The sequence below is a fragment of the Streptopelia decaocto genome (genome assembly GCF_964273445.1).
Source record: "Streptopelia decaocto genome assembly, chromosome: 14".
NCBI classification, from domain to species: domain Eukaryota; kingdom Metazoa; phylum Chordata; class Aves; order Columbiformes; family Columbidae; genus Streptopelia; species Streptopelia decaocto.
This window is the reverse complement of record NC_138669.1, coordinates 10,757,569-10,774,596: the sequence shown is the minus strand read 5'-3', so window position 1 is coordinate 10,774,596 and position 17,028 is coordinate 10,757,569. Positions and strand designations below refer to the sequence as shown.

The 17,028-nt window shown below is 42.6% G+C and overlaps 1 protein-coding gene across 1 annotated transcript in view; it reads right to left on the bottom strand.

The window, feature by feature from the left end:
* Positions 1-5,755: 5,755 nt before the first annotated feature.
* BMP7 (bone morphogenetic protein 7) overlaps positions 5,756-17,028 on the bottom strand; it is a 43,745-nt gene continuing 32,472 nt past the window's right edge. The window contains exons 3-7 of the mRNA XM_082065345.1: positions 14,957-15,105; positions 11,006-11,203; positions 10,450-10,526; positions 9,752-9,862; positions 5,756-8,544 (exon numbers count right to left, since the gene is read on the bottom strand). Coding sequence (XP_081921471.1) covers positions 8,395-8,544; positions 9,752-9,862; positions 10,450-10,526; positions 11,006-11,203; positions 14,957-15,105 — 685 coding nt within the window. The 3' untranslated portion in view covers positions 5,756-8,394. The remainder of the gene's footprint in view (positions 8,545-9,751; positions 9,863-10,449; positions 10,527-11,005; positions 11,204-14,956; positions 15,106-17,028) is intronic.

Sequence of the window (17,028 nt, the reverse complement as noted above, 5' to 3'; positions counted from 1 at the left end):
CAGTGTCATCCTTGATGCCATCACAGTTTAACTAAGAGCCTTAGAGTCTGGTAGCCTATGATCAAGTTTACTGCTTTCCCCACCAATGGGAGAACTATACCCAGCTGCCATCAAGAAGTGGTAGGAACAGCAAAGCTCATTAATGTTTGTTTCATTAATGAGAAATAGGAAGTATTCAGCTTCAGAGCCCTACTCGAAAAACAGTTGTCCTTGTAATAAAGGGAGGCCACTCTGTCACCAGATGCAGGGTGCTGTGCTCACGTCTTTGTCTAGTAAGTGCTCCTGCTGTAGGGACAGCAGCATCCCAGCTCTCTTCTTGATAGCCCATAGCTTACACTGTTCTTTGGTAGTTTGCACTAAAGATTTTTAATTAATCCGAGCGTACACATAGAAGACAGATGTTGTGTTTTGCTTGCAAGCGTGGTAAAAGGCTGCAGAATGTCTGTGCCATGTTATTACCAACCAAATGTTGATCCTGTGTTTGATCAGCCAAGGACTGACCTAGATGATGACATTCTTTATGATCTGTTCCAGTTCTCCATTTGCTGAGCATCTTTCAAGAGGAGGTAGGTGAATCATGGACTTGATACTTCCTTGGTCTTCCACCTCTTTTCATAAAGGGAAGGAGGACACATCTAAGGAGACATCAGAGTATGTCTGACACATGGTCTGAAAATGAAGCAAAAGCAATGCCAGTTGTTGGCGGATATGTTTTTCTTTTCATTTTCTGAGAGGTGCTGCAGCAGAAAACCAGATCTGCTTCCTCAAAGACTGTCACTCCCATCTGGATAACATAATATTTGACCTGCAGGCTTAATTTGCTGTCAGTCTCCCACATCTCTCAGGAAGGAGTCTCCATCTATTTTAACTTGAGGCTGTTACCTCTTGCCCAAACAACAGGTTTCCCAAGCCTTGTTCTTGAGCCAGATGAGAAACATGAAATAAATGAATGCAAAATACAATCTTCTTACTCTTTAATACCAACAAAAATGCTTTGAAGAGAGACTGCTTGGCAAGTGCTAATTAATGGCGTTGTCATTGCGATGCCATGTTGCTGCTGCAAAGTGCGCTGTGTCACCACAGACGTTTGTCTCTCTCTGGTTGTGATCTTTTTTTTTAATTGAGCATGTTGTTCTCAGCTGCTACTAGAAGCAGGAAATCTCTCAAAGCTGGGAAGAGCTGGTACAGTTTTGTGCCTTGAATTGATTATGTTTTTCCACCTACTCCTGTGAAGCTGGAGCTGTTGCTTCCCAGCAGAAGTGCCTCCAGCAGCTCTCGGAAGGAGTTGCTGCTGCTCTTCACCAAGCACTGAAATGGTTGTGAGATCACAGCTGAGCAACTGAGGTGGTTGGGGTGGGGGACATCTCAACCTAGAGCCTGTGCTTCATCACCACGTACACCAACCTCATGGAAGTTCTTCACTACCTTGTCTCATCTTCCCTGGACCCAGTGTACTGTTTCTATCAAGTGTGATCTAAACACGTCCCCACTAGTATAAAGAGCTTTGTTTTTTTCTTGCAAACCAAAAATACCAGCTTTTTTAATATGTCTGTAAATAAACAGTTACATGATCCACTGAAATTCATAACAAAGGACAAATTGAATCCTTCATGCTGTGTAACAGCCATAAATAAAGGCTTTATGGCTGAGAAGTTGTAGGCAATGTTCCAGCAAAATCGGATTTATTCCCTCCCCACACCCTGCAATATAAATCTCTGGAAATGGGGGTTCCAAGGGCTGTTCTGACACAACATTAACTGCAGCTTCTTAAACCAGACTCCCTGCCAGTATTTATAGTTCGCATTCTGTGCATGGTATGTGTGTATATAACTGCACCAGCTTTTACAGTTGATTTCTCAGTAGTCATGTGAAACCAAAACAACTGATGGGCTGAACTTGGAATCATTCTTGCATTTCTCTATTTTTTTTTTTTTTAAAAAAAAAAAAAAGGAGAGAAAAAACAAGTTTGCCTTGCTGTTAGGAAAAATATCTTTTGATTAAAATTGCTCCAAGTCAATGGTGGCCAAACCTCTATGAGTGTCATGTTCCTTCTCCCAAGAACCACTGGACAGTTTTCCAGGGGAACCCTGCAAGATGGATTTCAACACCTGGTTGTACAGTTGCAAAGTGTTAGTAGCTGCACACTTCTCACAAATGCCTGACCCTACCTCTACTTGCTGTCCATTCCAAAATCTAGCCCTGAGATTTCAGGAAATACATCCTTGGAGTAATTACTAAGTCCTAAAATTGCAGTCCAGCCAGGTAATTCCCTGATAAGGAAGAACAAACCAATTCAGTGGATTTAAGAGCTAGATGCTAGCTTTGGGAGCCAAATATAGGTCAGTAGTGGCTGTAGATCACTGTGAGAAATAAATAAACAAATCAGAAGCAAAACTCCTCATAGTCAATTTTGGATCAGCTGCATATGTTGGTTTGTGCCCTCTTCTTGTACGCTTAGTATATAGTCAAAGACTCAAACTAAAATGAGGAATTTATTCTCATTAAACAATTGCCCAAATCTATTTTGGGCAATACAAAGAGGCTGACTAGTACTTCTACCCAAGGCAGACAGATGTAGAGCCATCAACTTCTCTGCTCTTGTCTACAGCTTGTTATAAATGTTGATCAAAATGGCTTAAAATGTTGGGACCTGAGAAATGATATCTTTGAGCTCTGACCCTCCATAACCAAATCCAGACACTGAACGTCTCTGCTTCCACATATTTTATATGAAGCACCTGACACAGCAGCAACAAATAACACAGGAATAAATCCAGCAGCCTGCAATGGTTTGCCTTCATTAGCCAAGCCAAAGGTCACCTTGCTAGTGTCACCATTAGTGTCTGGCCGCTACCAGGGCCATTGCCTGCTCTAGACCTTAGCAGAGACACCTCCAACCTTCATGTGCTGCTTCAGAAATTTGGCATAAACCTGAAGTCCTCGGCTTGAGCTTGCAGGCGCTGACATGCAAAAAACATACAGATCTGCTGAGGTTCTGGCATCCCCTCCCTTTTCTTAAGAGCTGCTTAAAATAAGACCATTAGCCCCCCAAGTTATCAGCAGCACAGAGCTGCTGGCTCACGAGTTGTTTCAGCTGCCCCTTCAGAAAGGGTAAGTGCATGTTTTTAATTATAGGCAAGCCCATGGACCTTGCAGTGATTGCAGCCACTTGCCCCCTCCCAATTCCAGGCACAAATGCTCCATTCCCCAAATTGCTGCTGACTGGCCTGGGATTGGGTTTTATTGCAGAAAAGCAAGCCAGTTCTTTGAGAGTGAGGTTAATTCAAGCAGCCCCATGTAGAGTCTTACCCTGCAAATGGCTAAATGCTTCACCATGCCTGCAAAAATTAGTCAAGTGCAAAGCCACCTTTCTTAGGGATTTGTGGGACCGAGGCTGTAACGTTCTTGTCTCCCCTAGTTTTCCCAGTACTTTTCCCTGATTGGAAAAAAAAAAAAAGGTGAAGTTGATGAAACTGACTGACTTGTCCTGTTTTCCTTTCAAATATAAAACCCAACTCAAGCTGCCTAAAAACCATGCTGTCTTTATTTATGGAATTAATTCAAGCATCAGGATTCTATTAATTGGAGAAAACAGCAGATTTGTCCCAAAGTGGCAAACCTTGCAATACCCAAGTAACTCTTAAAACATTAAAATTAAAAAGTCTGCTCTTATTGCCTGGTCAGCAAACAGGTCCTAGGAAAACCACGCTAGGAAACAGATCATGTGTTATCCAAAACTTCTGATCTTCCTTAGCTGCTGGTTTAGGAATATAAATTCTGCTGCATTAAGCAGAACGGAATAGATATTTTTACTTAAAGCAGAGTGACTCAAAGTGGCCATAATAACCCATTTCTGTTGCTTTTGTACTTGGGTAATGAATGACTGTAGTATAAAGTGCTTCTAGTTTTTTGCCTCAAGGTCTTGTCAATCATTACCTGATAAATAAAAACTTCAAACAAGCTCCTTTTAGCTTAATTGGGCAGAATTTCTCTCTAAAGAAACAGCTGAATACAGAGAATAATGCAGTTGTGGCAGCAATGGAAGTCAACAAGCAGGGTATTTGGATGGAAACATAGAGAGGATGCAAATTCTGCACTCAAAAGATGAGTCTCTTTGGTTTTCCTGAACCAGATTCCCATCACAGGCAGAGCTGAAAGGATTGAAAGGAGCAGCAGAGGGAATCCCAGGGGCTGAGCTGCGCCTGTGTGAGCTCTGCTCCCCCACTCCGCTTTTAGGCTTTACAGCTGACGCTTCCATAAAAATCAGAAATCTCAACATTATACTCAGGCTTACTTAAACCATTATCTTTTATTTTACGAACATTGGCAGCAACGGATGCAGTTTCCTTCATGGGGACAAAAAGATCCTATTGTCAGTACTGGAACAGCTCTAAAACTGCTCAATTAAGCAAACATAACATCCTCAAAGTTTGGCCTGAAAGGAAGTTAAAAATAACCGATCTATAAAATGTTTTAAATGTGCTTTAAAATGTCATTACTCAGATAAATCTTGCTGTTTTGAAGCTGGTTCACTAGAGTTTTATGGCCCTGCCAGTTTATGGCAGCGTACATATTCATGTCAGGAATTCCTCTTCCAGAACAGTAGATGAGACGAAGCCACAGCCGCGCTGGGGACCGAGGGGAGGCTGCAACCAGCTCAAGAACAGAGCTTTTGGCTCCCAGGCTGGGAAAGCTGCTCCGAAGCGTATCCAGCAAGTTGTGTGTGTTTGTGGCAGAGCTGGAAACCAACTGATGCTTCCTAATATAAGGCTGGACGTGTTGAAGTTAGTGGTAAAGCTTCTGTCAGTTGCAAGACTGGCACTTAAAGGAGAATGATTTTCTATTTATACTTTTAACTATTATCGTTTTTCCTTCCCTTACTGGAACGACCTCTGACTTACAGTGGGTCTAAATGCAGAGAATTGGGACCATTCTAAGAAATACCAGAGGATCCTCCTTCCAAATTCGGTCTAGGCATACAAAAGCTGAGGAGGCATCAGTTTAGGTCAATAAAGTTGTTTCCACTGATGCTTTGCTGGATTTCAGATCAGTGCATGAAGCAAATTTACTTACGAATTTGTAATCACTTGTGAAAGACTGTGGTTTAACTCCAAAATGCTGGTGATTTGAGCCTCTGGATCAGCAAATACATCTACATAAACTGGCACAACTCTGCTCACAGTTAAGAGTAAACAAGAACCCAAAAATTGCTGTTATGGCCTGAAGATATAATGTTTAGCTAAAACAGGGATTCAGACCATTATTTTTTCAGCTGCCTCCATAGCAATGCAGTGTGGTATCCACAGTAGGGAATCTCATGCCAGCAGCATCTCTGAAATATGCTAAAACAATCTAAATTAGAAAATGTCAGCTTCTTGGCTAATGTGCCTTTGGAGTTTCTTTTTTCCTTTCTTGTGCCTCTATAATTTTATTGGGATGACTAAATCTCTGAACTATGTTAGCAGTAAACAGAACTAATTTACCCCCTGCTTCTTTGAAACAGCTGCTGACAGCTGCACTATAATTCAATCATGGACCTTTGCAGTGCAGTCTGCAAAACATATTCATATTTTTCTGTGCTCTTCCCTCTCTGTTGTATTTGGACTGAAGGAGCAGCACCAAATAGCGACATGTGCCAATTTTGCCTGTACACAGACACTGATCTACGTGAAAACAGAGGCTCAAGATTAAGCACTGCCCAACCAAAAAGGTTCTTTGAATATAGGGGAAATAACCACACAGATACACAAATTCGTTGGGATATCTTTTGTAAAGTTGCAACGATTTATTTTACTAGTTTGTACAAAAGGCTTCTGACAACTGCTCTATGAAAAGAACCAGAAACATGTATGCATTTTTGCCAACTGTTAATAAATATCTTCTTAAATAAGGAAACAAATGTGTTTAGGAACTGAGACTCGTTTTTCCTGGATGTGATTGAAAAGGAATTCAGAGATGGAAATAAATAATTCTTCTTCCGCTTGTGACAACTATTTACATAAAAATGTACAAACAGTGAAGCTGATGTTGAGCCTGGCAACAGAAATCCTGTTATTATGTTTGTAAAAAAACCAAACCAAAACAGAAACAATCCCCACATAATATCTAATATATGAATCCTATACAACAAGATACCGTGGTCCGAGTTAAAAATGCAATACACCAATGCAGTGACCACCAACACTGAAACACCCGCAAGAAAAACTAATCCTTGACTACTAAATAGTGGAAGTTTAGGCACGATTAGCTTTGAACTTTCTGGGCAGCACCTTAACTTCCTTTAGGAGGTTTACAGAAGCACTGGTGTATATACGTACACAATGTCAGAAGACACGTCCAATCTGTGTGATTTCAGTGCCTCAATCTAAATAAGTGATGCACTGAGGGCAGTTTGGGCTGTTTATTGTAGATGGCCTTGTCTGCAGGCTCCAGGGAGAGATGGTCCTTTGGCTTCAGCTCTTCTCCTGCCGCTTGGCCGCCTGTAACTCTTTGGGCAAGCTCTCACCTCGGGGCAGTTGGACGTTTGCTGCAGTCGCGCTTGCAGAGCATCTGCATCACAGCCAGGCTGGTCCTGCAGATGTTTGAGTTGCCTGGGGTGGAAGCGGGCACAGCTGGCCATGTGGCAACTGCTCACCAAGGCCCTGGTCCAAACCCTACCGATGGCACGGACAGACTTCTACTTTCTCATAAGCCTAATCCTGCTACTGAGAAAACTGCTGGGAAAACACCAATTGACTTAAATGAGATTAGAATTAGACCATCAGAAACAAGCTTCCAATTCATTATTTCATGGACAGTAATTTTTTTTTCTTTTTAAAGCAAGGGATGTGGTCTGGATTTGATCTGCGACTTAAAGGAAGAAGAGCAGTGCCCGACTTCCAGAATCGGGCAGTTGTGTTCATTTACCTTTCTCTAACTCCCCTGTGAGGCAGGACATGGAGCAGTTCCCACTGCGGCTGCAGCGCCCTGTCCACTCACTGCACAGAGAGAACCATCTCCAGGGGTTTATCGTGTTCTGGGCCCATCTGAGGGAGGTTTAGGTTTTTGAACTTTGGAGATTGAGAGCTGAGGAACTGGTGTTTTATCAGACAGAATTTATGTCAATACTACTATTACAATCGCAGTGTATGCCAAAGGTTTGGATTGGTTTGTGATTGGTTTCTGCTACGCTGCATTCTTATTCACAACTTTAATTGAGTCTTAATTACATAAGTGTGATGTTTGTGTAACTTGTGATTTTTAAAAGAAGGAAAAAGAAAAGCCTTGAGGGGATGCTTTTTTGCTCCTGGTTCCAGCTTGTTGCTGTGGCTCTTGAAAGGGATTTATTTGTTTTATTTTTTTGTTTTAAAGGTGAAGCCAATAACAGAGCAGGGGTTTTACTGCAAACGTTGACTCCGGGCAGTAAGGTTTCCTAGCTGGTTTCTACCTGTCTGTGTGGTGCTTAAGGCGCCTTCTGCACTTGAACCTCCACATTTCCATAAAAGCATCGAACTTGTTCTGTCAGTGACGTCAATGGACATTTTCCAAACAGGAGCAGGATCTTTAGCTCTGTCTTTCACAACTCTGTAACTGCTTAGGATACCCCAGCTAAACCTTAGGCTTAATGCCTGTTTCTTAACATTTTGCTGCTTTCCTGTTTCAAGTTCACAGCAAATTCAAATTCTTTCTGGTTGCTAAAGGAAATTTCCTTCCCTGTTGACAGAAAAAAAAAGTATACCCAGAAAGTCTTGCTCTTTGGAATTATTTCCTTCAGTTCTTTTGCTTGCCAACTAGAGACTATTTTTTTCCTTAGACTGATCTGTCCTTTGAATTTGTGTCAATCCAGAATACAGATTTTGCTACTGTACTTTAAAACTGAAAGTTGCATGTAATTAATCTTTGCTTTTGCTTATGAAATTGAAGCAAACAGAAGGATGGAAGCTATAATTCTCTAACAAAATACCTGTTCACTCCAGGTATATTTTGCTCACTTATTTTATTGCAAACTGTGTTACAGGAACTACACATGCTTATTAGTCACAGCACATTCTCACCTTGGACAGATTATTATTTTTCAACTCACAATCAACAGTGGTGAGTTTGCAATTTTCAGAAAGATTCATTTGCAGAAGTATGTATTGTAGGAGCCATTTTGTAGGCAGATTTGGTCTTAAATGGTTTCTCTGGCTTGTTTCAGTTTACAAGCTCATTGTCTGTAATAAACTAAAACAAAATGTGTTCAAATGCCACTTAGATCCAGAAACTGTTCCATTGTCTGAACTTTCAGAAGCCCGGTCCTAAGAACTGTTTGGGCTTTTCTTAAACCCGTTGCTGGAGCGCTAACCTTTTCCCCTCCCCCACACAGCCGCACAAAACCACTCTTTACAAATAACTTGTTTTTCATTTCCTACAAATCTAATGACAGCCACATGCTCGTACCACCATATTCCTGTATTTTTTTAAGATAACATTGGAGCTGTCATCAAAATAGAGCACTGAGATGGCATTGAGTTGTGTAGGAGCACAGCAGGGTTTCGGCACAGTCTCTGGGTTTATAAAGTGAACCTGAGGAATGAAAGTACAGGCATGTTAAGATTTACTTTTCCCCCCTCTCCTCCCCCATATTTTTTTTCCCCAGGCAACCTTCTGTCTGTCCCATACACACACTCAGACATGTTTTGAACACCTGGCTTTGTGTACAAACATCTTGAGATGTCCCCTGCGCGCAGGGAGGCTGACGCACGCACCCAAGTCACATCTAGTTGGAAATCTTTCAGTGAAGCAGGTTTTCATTAGAAAATTCCTATTTGTCAGAGCAGCCAGCCTTCTGCAGAAGTGTATCGGTTACGATAAACTCTGCAGGATGTGCGGATGAGGTTTTGTGAGAAACCCCATGGGTCCTGGGTGGGTGCCTGTCGCTGGGGATGGCAGCACCGAGACCCAGCTGGGGCCAAGGGCTCTGGGTCCCCTGCACCCCCTGCTGCAAGACCTCAGGGAGAGGGGGGCAAAAATAAATAACAAACAGTCTACCAGGAGAAAAACAGATATTTCTTCCTTTGGAAATGCAGGCGCTTCTATTTTCCCTAATACTTTTTGCAACTTTGTCCTTAGATGTACACAGGACATGAAATGTAAATGAAAAGGTGGGGTGTCCAGGCAGGTAAGCTGGGGTGCTGGGGACCAGACCGTCTTCTGGCCCATGCCGAGAGCTCTGGCACGTTGGTTTGGTGACACAGCTGGGCTGGGTGGCCTCCAGCCAGAGCACAGGCGCTGTGTCACGAGGACATGCCAGCTCGGGGCTCCCATCTGGACATCTTTGCACGATTTCATAAAACAAATACACCCACAGAGCAGCTGGGCTGTGTAATTTTGGGATTCACTGACCCCTTCCTCAGTCTACCCCCAAATCCACTTTTGGCAGCAGCACACAGAAGATCCTTACGGAGTTTTTCCAAGAGATGCTGATGGTGGGTCTCACAACCCGCTCTCGCCTTCCCATGCAGTGGGACTGTACGTCCCACCATTAACAAGTCTCTTGCAGGGCCCTTTTAAACTGCAGAGCATGTCAATGCTTGCAGCAAACACAGGGTAACTCTTAGCCAACTCTTAATTTAGGCCATTTGGCTAGACATGTTTAGCCAGAAGCTGCAGGCATCTTAATCAGCTAACGCAGACCTTCCTTCTCTTGTTAGCTTAGAGATTTGTGCATAAATTTATTTCTGAGTAGCACCTATCAGAAATGACTCTATACTAGGAGCTACAATGCACCTACCAGTGTCTGTACAATGGCATGATTTGTAGCATTCATGTATGAATTCAATGGGAAAGCACATTCTCCTTCACAGTAGTACGCAGCGTAGCCCTCTGGAGCGATGATCCAGTCCTTGATTAAATTAAAGACATTAGATTGTGGAAAAAGGCAAAAATTTTGTGCAGTGAAACAGAAAGGACAGCAGCACATGAATCTAACAATTTGTACATCTAAATACAATTACAGTAGCCTGCAAAATGAAAATCTGGCACGCTGGCCTTTCTAATCCTGTCTTATACGCATCTAAAAGCGGCTGCTTTTCCTGGAGGGATATCTCACTTTGCAAATGTGCCCATAGAGTGCTGAACTTCAGGGCTTAGGTTTTGTTATCCATTCAGCAGTGTCCTTCACTCATCACTGAAATACAGGTACAAGCTTTCTTTAACCAGGTCTAAAAATTGCTAGATGAAAATGGAGAGATGTCTGAGCATTCAGCACTGCCTGAGGAGATTCAGGGCCACCGTTTCTCAAAGGGACCGAAGTATGTAGAGTTTCTAGCCAGTCTCACTTTAAATATTTATATACCCTTGCTTTGCAGAAGCATTTCTTAAGCATGCTAAAGGCAATATACAATTATTTTCCCCCTAGGGATTACAAAAAATATCCAGTTATCGATCTTACTGTGGCGGTGATGTGTCAAGGCACCTCCCAGCCCTTACCTGCCACCCCAGGTCCCTGAAGCTGACGTAGAGCTCGTGCTTCTTGCAGGCTTGTCGCTGGTCGCTGCTGCTGTTCTCTGCACGGGGGGAGTAGGGGGGATAGTTTGTAATGCTGGGCCGCCCAGCACCCACAGCCCTCAGCAATGCACCAACACGCAGAGGCATCGCTGCTCAGCTCTTGCACTCGTGGCTTCTTTTTTTTTTTTCCCTAAACATTTTCAGTTTTAGTCTTAAAATAATGTCTGGGTTTGATAAATATGAAATGTCCCTCTAGCTTTTTGTGGAAAGCCAAAAAATGCCTGGGAAAGTAGACTTTCCCCCCACCCCTGCCTGGGCTTCCTCTGACCTCATACAGGCAATAACCAAAGAGATCTGGTTTTTGCCAATTATATAAAAATAGAACCTGTGAAAGGAATGATAGGGAAAAGCACCCTTTATCTATTTTCTACATCCCTTACTGTCTCTGAAACCCAGCAACAAACAGACTGAATGTGGGAGAAACCGTTCCCACATCATCCCAAACCCAGGAACATTGACCCAGCAACCTGCGCTGTACCTGCGATGTTTGACACCCGGAAAGCTTCCTGGTTCTTTGGCGTTTTGGATCGATTCTGGCTCCTCTGCTTCCCTCCCGTGGAGCGAATGCTGCGGAGATGGACCTCGGTGGCTTTGAAGAACGCGACCGTGAAGGGCTGCTTGTTCTGCGGGCCGTGCCTTCCGATCAGACCCGCCAGTTTGGGATTGATGCTTTGCCCTTAATAACAGAACAGGCTGATAAGAGGGACTGTGGTAACGTTTCATTTTCAGCAGACATGATGAGGATCATGAGAACTGCTGGCTATAAGGTGATTCCTGAGCGCATCTCTATGCGTCAATCCACACAGGGCCTGGGCTTAATCGGCAAAGCTGACAAGAGCAGCTCAGCACAGCTAACTCCATTTTATATCTGTGTGTAAAAGTTACATAAAATAGTCCTACGTATAATTATTTTACCCTAAATCCGCTTAGCATTAACTTTTCCTGCATTCTTTAGAGGGGTTTCTTTAAGTTCACCAACCTATAATTTGAAGTGATCCTATAAAAGGAGCCGTAAAAGTCAGCCCATAGGAGCACTAAATTCCCACTGGAAGGTTATTAACTTAAAATAAAAATACTTTGTATGAAATGTTGACAGAGTTCCAGATATACTTTAGCTGAGCAAAACAAATAGTTCAGATGTTTAGAGACATTTTGCTTGTTGCTGTATCTCAGCACTACTGTATCTTATAACTCTGTTGCAAAACCATTCTGCTTCCTTTATCCTGGGCTTTTAAAATAATTTGATTTTTGGTAAAAGATGATTAGGTGGTTTCTCTGTAGAATTAAACCAATTATTACAAAAAAAAAAGGCAAGAAGTGGTGGCAGTGGGAAATTTAATATTTCTCCAAAGGATGTCTGGGTGCTGTTGTGAAATACAGGGGTGATATCCAGAATTATTCTGTTCCAAGCTATTGAGTACTGCTGCTAAGTCAAAGTTATGTTTATGGCTTTTGCCATCCTTTAGCTAATGACAGAGCTGGGCCCTGTCAGCCACAAATCAAATACGCCAAAGGACAGAGGACACTTTCCTAGAGAAGGCCTGATAGGCAGCAAGGCCGGGGAGAGCAGGCGAGGGGCTCTACAGCCCACTGACAAAAATGTCCTTAACTTATTAGCTTCTGACCACCATGTGGAAAGAAGCTGGTAACCTGAGGTATTTCTAGCTAATATTATATAACTGCTGGTTTTACGATGAGTAAATGCTGAGGTTTATAGTTATTGTCTTCGTGGAACTGTTTCCATCTTTGCTCTTGCACGTGGACAAAAGGCTGATAAATGTGACAGACCCAGAAAAAAGGGGCTGAAGTCCAAGCTCAAGAAATGGAGCGGCCTTGGCTGGAGCCCATTTTCCCTTTTTCTAAAAGTGTGCAGCCCCACAAGCGAGTCCCAGCTGCAATATATGGAATTTATGGGGAAGACTGGCTCAAGAGGTGTTTTGAGGGGAGCTTGGCAGCAGGACCACTGCCCAGCATGGCCAGGCCTTGCAAACCAGATAAAGCAAAACTGATCTCAAGACAGGGCACCGGGAAAGCTTGGGTGAAAATAGCAAATACAAAACTCGTGCAGGTAGATTTGTATATGTGGAATATACATCAACAGCTTCTTCACCTTCTGCTTAAGATCAGTTAAATTAATTTCTTTTGCACAATTTCGTCTGGACAGTGATAATGACATCAGAATTTTTTTTAAGTAGACTGTATTGGCTTCATGAATGCAGATCTATGCATGTAATGACAGATACAAAAAGCTGGGGTTTTTTTTCCTAATTTACTTAAAGCTTTGGGGATTGCCCAAGCATATAGTGTTGCATCAAAATCTTGCTGTGTTTGCAGCATATGATTTTCATATCAAGTCCAGGCGTAAAAGCAACTTTCTTGTTAGTGTACACAGTTGGTCTAAATCCAAACTGAAACTTGGGGAGCAAGGAAGGACATGTCCTTGCCATTCAAAATAAAAAGAAAAATTCACTTGTATGGTGGAGAAATGTGAGCGCAAAGGAGTGCTGTCAGGGGACTTGGTTACAGCAGACAAGCAGACAATTGGGTCCTGTACCTCTGTATTTACTTTTTAAACACTGTAGTTGGCTTTTCTAACTTAAATGACAGGCTGATTAAAGTATTTTGTTAATCTATTTTGAGAAAGCAGCAAGTCACTTTGTATATGATTTCGACCCTTTGCAAACCCAGCTAGATTTCTCTGGAGTGCAAAAGGAAATCAGATTCCTCATTTTCGTTGCATCTAATAACAGAGAATGCATTTATAACTGAACCTGGGAATTTCTGTCTTTAAAAGCTCTCTGTGCTAGATCTGGCTTTATGCTTTTAAGGGTCCACTTCTACTTGCCCCAGTAGAGCAGACAGTTACTGCATGTGCGAAGTTGCAGCATTTCCTTGGATGCAGGATCCTGAAAAGTCTCCCTTGATATCTGTAACGTATTGATAAATCAGCTTCTTCCCTCCTCAATGCTGAAAAACAGGAGTGACCTTTGCTGTAAAGTGTCTAGGTGAGGATGGGGGCAGATAAAGTGATAAGAAGACTTTATTGGTAGAAGAGTGCAAGCGATACTGTAGTATCTACAGTGTTTAGAGACATTAACCCTACCTCCAGCTATTGCTTTTCTGCAGGCTCTGGGCTGTGTCTTGATAGTTTTCCTATGCATGAACCACAACCAAATGAATGTGTCGTGATTATGGACACAACTTCTGTCCTCCCAAGTATTTCATTTAGGAGGCAAACGGGAAAGTAAAATCAAGTGTTTGAAAAGGGGTTAAGCTGCTCTTGGCTGTCAATATGCCTTACTGTTTTTTATAATTTGTAAATAAGGTTGAATTTGAATCCTTATACAAAGATGGCAAAAGGCATCTGTCACTGGGGTGGAGACCATGGGGAAGCTCTGGGTCTGTATCTGTGTTTGGGTTTGTGTGTTCACTGATCACTTGAAGAGCAGCTTCAAACAAACCATGTGCACCACTCTGTGTACAGGTCACACATGAGTAAAATCACTCTTCCATGTAAATGACTGTTTCAAAACTGTTTAGCACAGTCTTTATGCAAAATGCTACTTACTGGAAAAGCTCAGACTGTTGCATAAAACCAATAAAGAGTGATACCACAGATGTATATCTGGAGAATGAAATTCTGTCCTTAGGTCACTACATTCAGAGTATTTATAACAGTTTTGAGCTGGGTTTTTTGTAAATGTCTCCTGTGGGGCAGCCAGACAGTTCCAGGTACTGGGAACCCCCCAGAAGATCCAGGATACTTGGGTTTCCTTGCACAAGTCTCCAAGTGAGCATCAGGAATCTTAACTTTAAGACAAAGCAGTATGACTTTCTAGTTAAGATCTGGTTAGGAAAATTCCCCATGCTTTATGGAGATGTTTCAGAGCCAGGTCTTCACACCCATTCCCAAACCTCACAGGTTGGTACCATAAGCATGATGCAGACCTTGGAGTCCAGACCAGGCTCGACTTCACTGGTCATTTGTACTGCCACAAAGGAAATGAGAATGGTTCCTAGCTGTTTTCTGAATTTGAAAGGACTTCTGTGCCAATTAACACCAGCCTTCTACATCACTCAGTTATGTCTTTTTGCACATAGCAAAGTTTCTTCCTCTCTCCTTGACTGGATTGCACTATCTGCAAATTAGTCACCAGTCTATACTTACCTTGACGGGGATGTGCACATAGCTAATAGTGAAATTACTGCAGACAGGTTACCAATCCATTGAAGCATTTGAGTACACTCTTAACCCGAAATATGCCTAAGGATTATTTTGTTATTATTATTTCCATCTTAGGCAAATTCAGGAAAAGCAGGCTTAACAAATCCTATTCAAAGGAAAGAGTCCTGAATGCTGAAGGGTTCCCCTGGCTGGGAATCATGTACCTGGAATGGAGCCTGACTGATGTTGGTGTCTGACACTCACCATCGACGCCTTCCACGGAGAGCTGCAGGCCCAGGTTGTGCTGGGGATTCACCACCCAGTGATTACTGGTTGCAGTAATGTCAAACACCAGCCACCCTTCTTCTGCAGCCCAGATTGTCCGAGAGTCGAGCAGGAACAAATCTGAATCCCTGAAAACAAACAAGTGTAATTCCCAGTTAGCCAGGGTCTCTATAGGTGTTCACATATGCACTTTAAGCAACACGCTGGGTTGGCCGTTCAGCAACAGGCAGACGATGCCAGAGCTGTGCTGGCCTGATTTCCCATCTAATCAACTTCAGACCAAGTGCTTTTCTTCCTTTCAAAAAGGGAGGGTGGGTTGAAGCAGGGTTGAGGTGGTTTTGGGTTACTTTGCTGTTACATTTAACCTTAGAGCTGCTGATGCAACTTCAGAAAAAATGTTTGCCAGGCACAGATTTGCAAAATTATTGTTTGCGGATGCAAACTTGGTAATTGGGCAGACAATGCTGCTCATTATCCTTTCCACACATAATTTCCTGACTTTTATGCATAATTGTAGCATTGGTGCAAGCCAGCTGGAACACTGGTGTGCATATATTAACATATGTAATGGTTTTTTAGAATTTGTTCATCTGAGGTTACAGGTAATTGATTGAAACAATAACCTTCCGCACAGTAACAGGTCTGCATTACTTTGGGTGGCAACTTTCTTTCAATTCATTGCTTAAATTTCTAAAGGTAATTGCTGAGTTATTCTAGTTGAAGAACTAATACCAGAAAATGAGAAAGATCTGAAACTGAGAGGATTTTGTGCATTTGAAAAAGGGGAAATCATTCTGGATTTATAAAACATTTCCTGGCAAATTTCTGTAGAATGAAAATTTGAGCAAACACTCATTCTGTAAAGGAAGGAATCTTCTCATATCAGAAATTTAAAAAGAGATAAAACTTGGATAAAATTTGGATAGTGGCGCAGTTCCTTTACAAAAATGACTTTACAAGAAGAACAAAGAAACGTGGTGGAAGTGTCTAGACTAGTTCTGTAAGAGCTGCTTTTGTACTTACAGTGCACAAACATGGTAACTCGTGTTAATTATATCCTCTTGAAGTATCCTTGGGAAACCCTTTAACCATGTCCTCAAAGCTTAGAGGAGGACTCATCAGTTTTGTCACTACTGATTTGTCAGTATAAATATATATGTATTTAACTCGGTTTACACAGTGCCTCTTGTTCACGTGAAATATCAAGTGATCAAAAATGAATCTGAGAAGCACTGTGGGCATAGAGGCTTTTTTCTCATAGCTTTTAGTGATTCTTTTCCCTATGCAACACCAAGAAATTAGAGGCTTTTGCCCCACACAGCTGACTCAGAACAGAAATGGAGTTTTATTGCAATGTTTTCACTATCTAGCTTTCCTTTCAAGCTTTGTGGGGCAGGGCGTATAAGAGATGACGGCTTTCCTCCGTGAGCTAATAGATGTCACCGCCTCTGGCTCTGTGCTGGCTTACATGAAATTAAACTTCTGAAATCAGTTCCTACAGAGCACGTGAGGACATCGAGGAGGATTCTGTCCTTTCCTCACCAATGCACGATGCTGTTTAAATATGGATATGACACTGACAGGGCTGAATATGTAGGTAGAGCCAATGCTGCTGAGGGCACAGCAAGTTCTGCACGTGGCGGCCTCAAGGGAAAGCAGCGGTTTTCTGTGCCAGCTCGGTTCGGAAAGAGGAGGCAAGGTCTGGTGCTTACAAGAGACGTTTTGCAGGTAGAGGATTATAACGATTATAATTCCTCCCTTCACCCAGCATGTCCCTGCCATGGAAGAAGGCATGGGAGAGGGAGTTTTGCTTTCATTTACAGAAAGTTTTTGTTTTGGAAGAAGGTCTACATCAGAACTGCTGGGTGCACCTAGGACAGCTGAAGATCAGTGGTACAGATAATCCCCTCCCTCCACACACACATTAGTTACAGAAATGTAAGATGCCTGAATTCTAACCAGGGGACACGTTTCCTGGGGTTCCATCCCCACCCAGCAGCGATGGCCCTGATCCCGCTGTGCATGACGCAGCCGTGCGGACACCTCCCGCC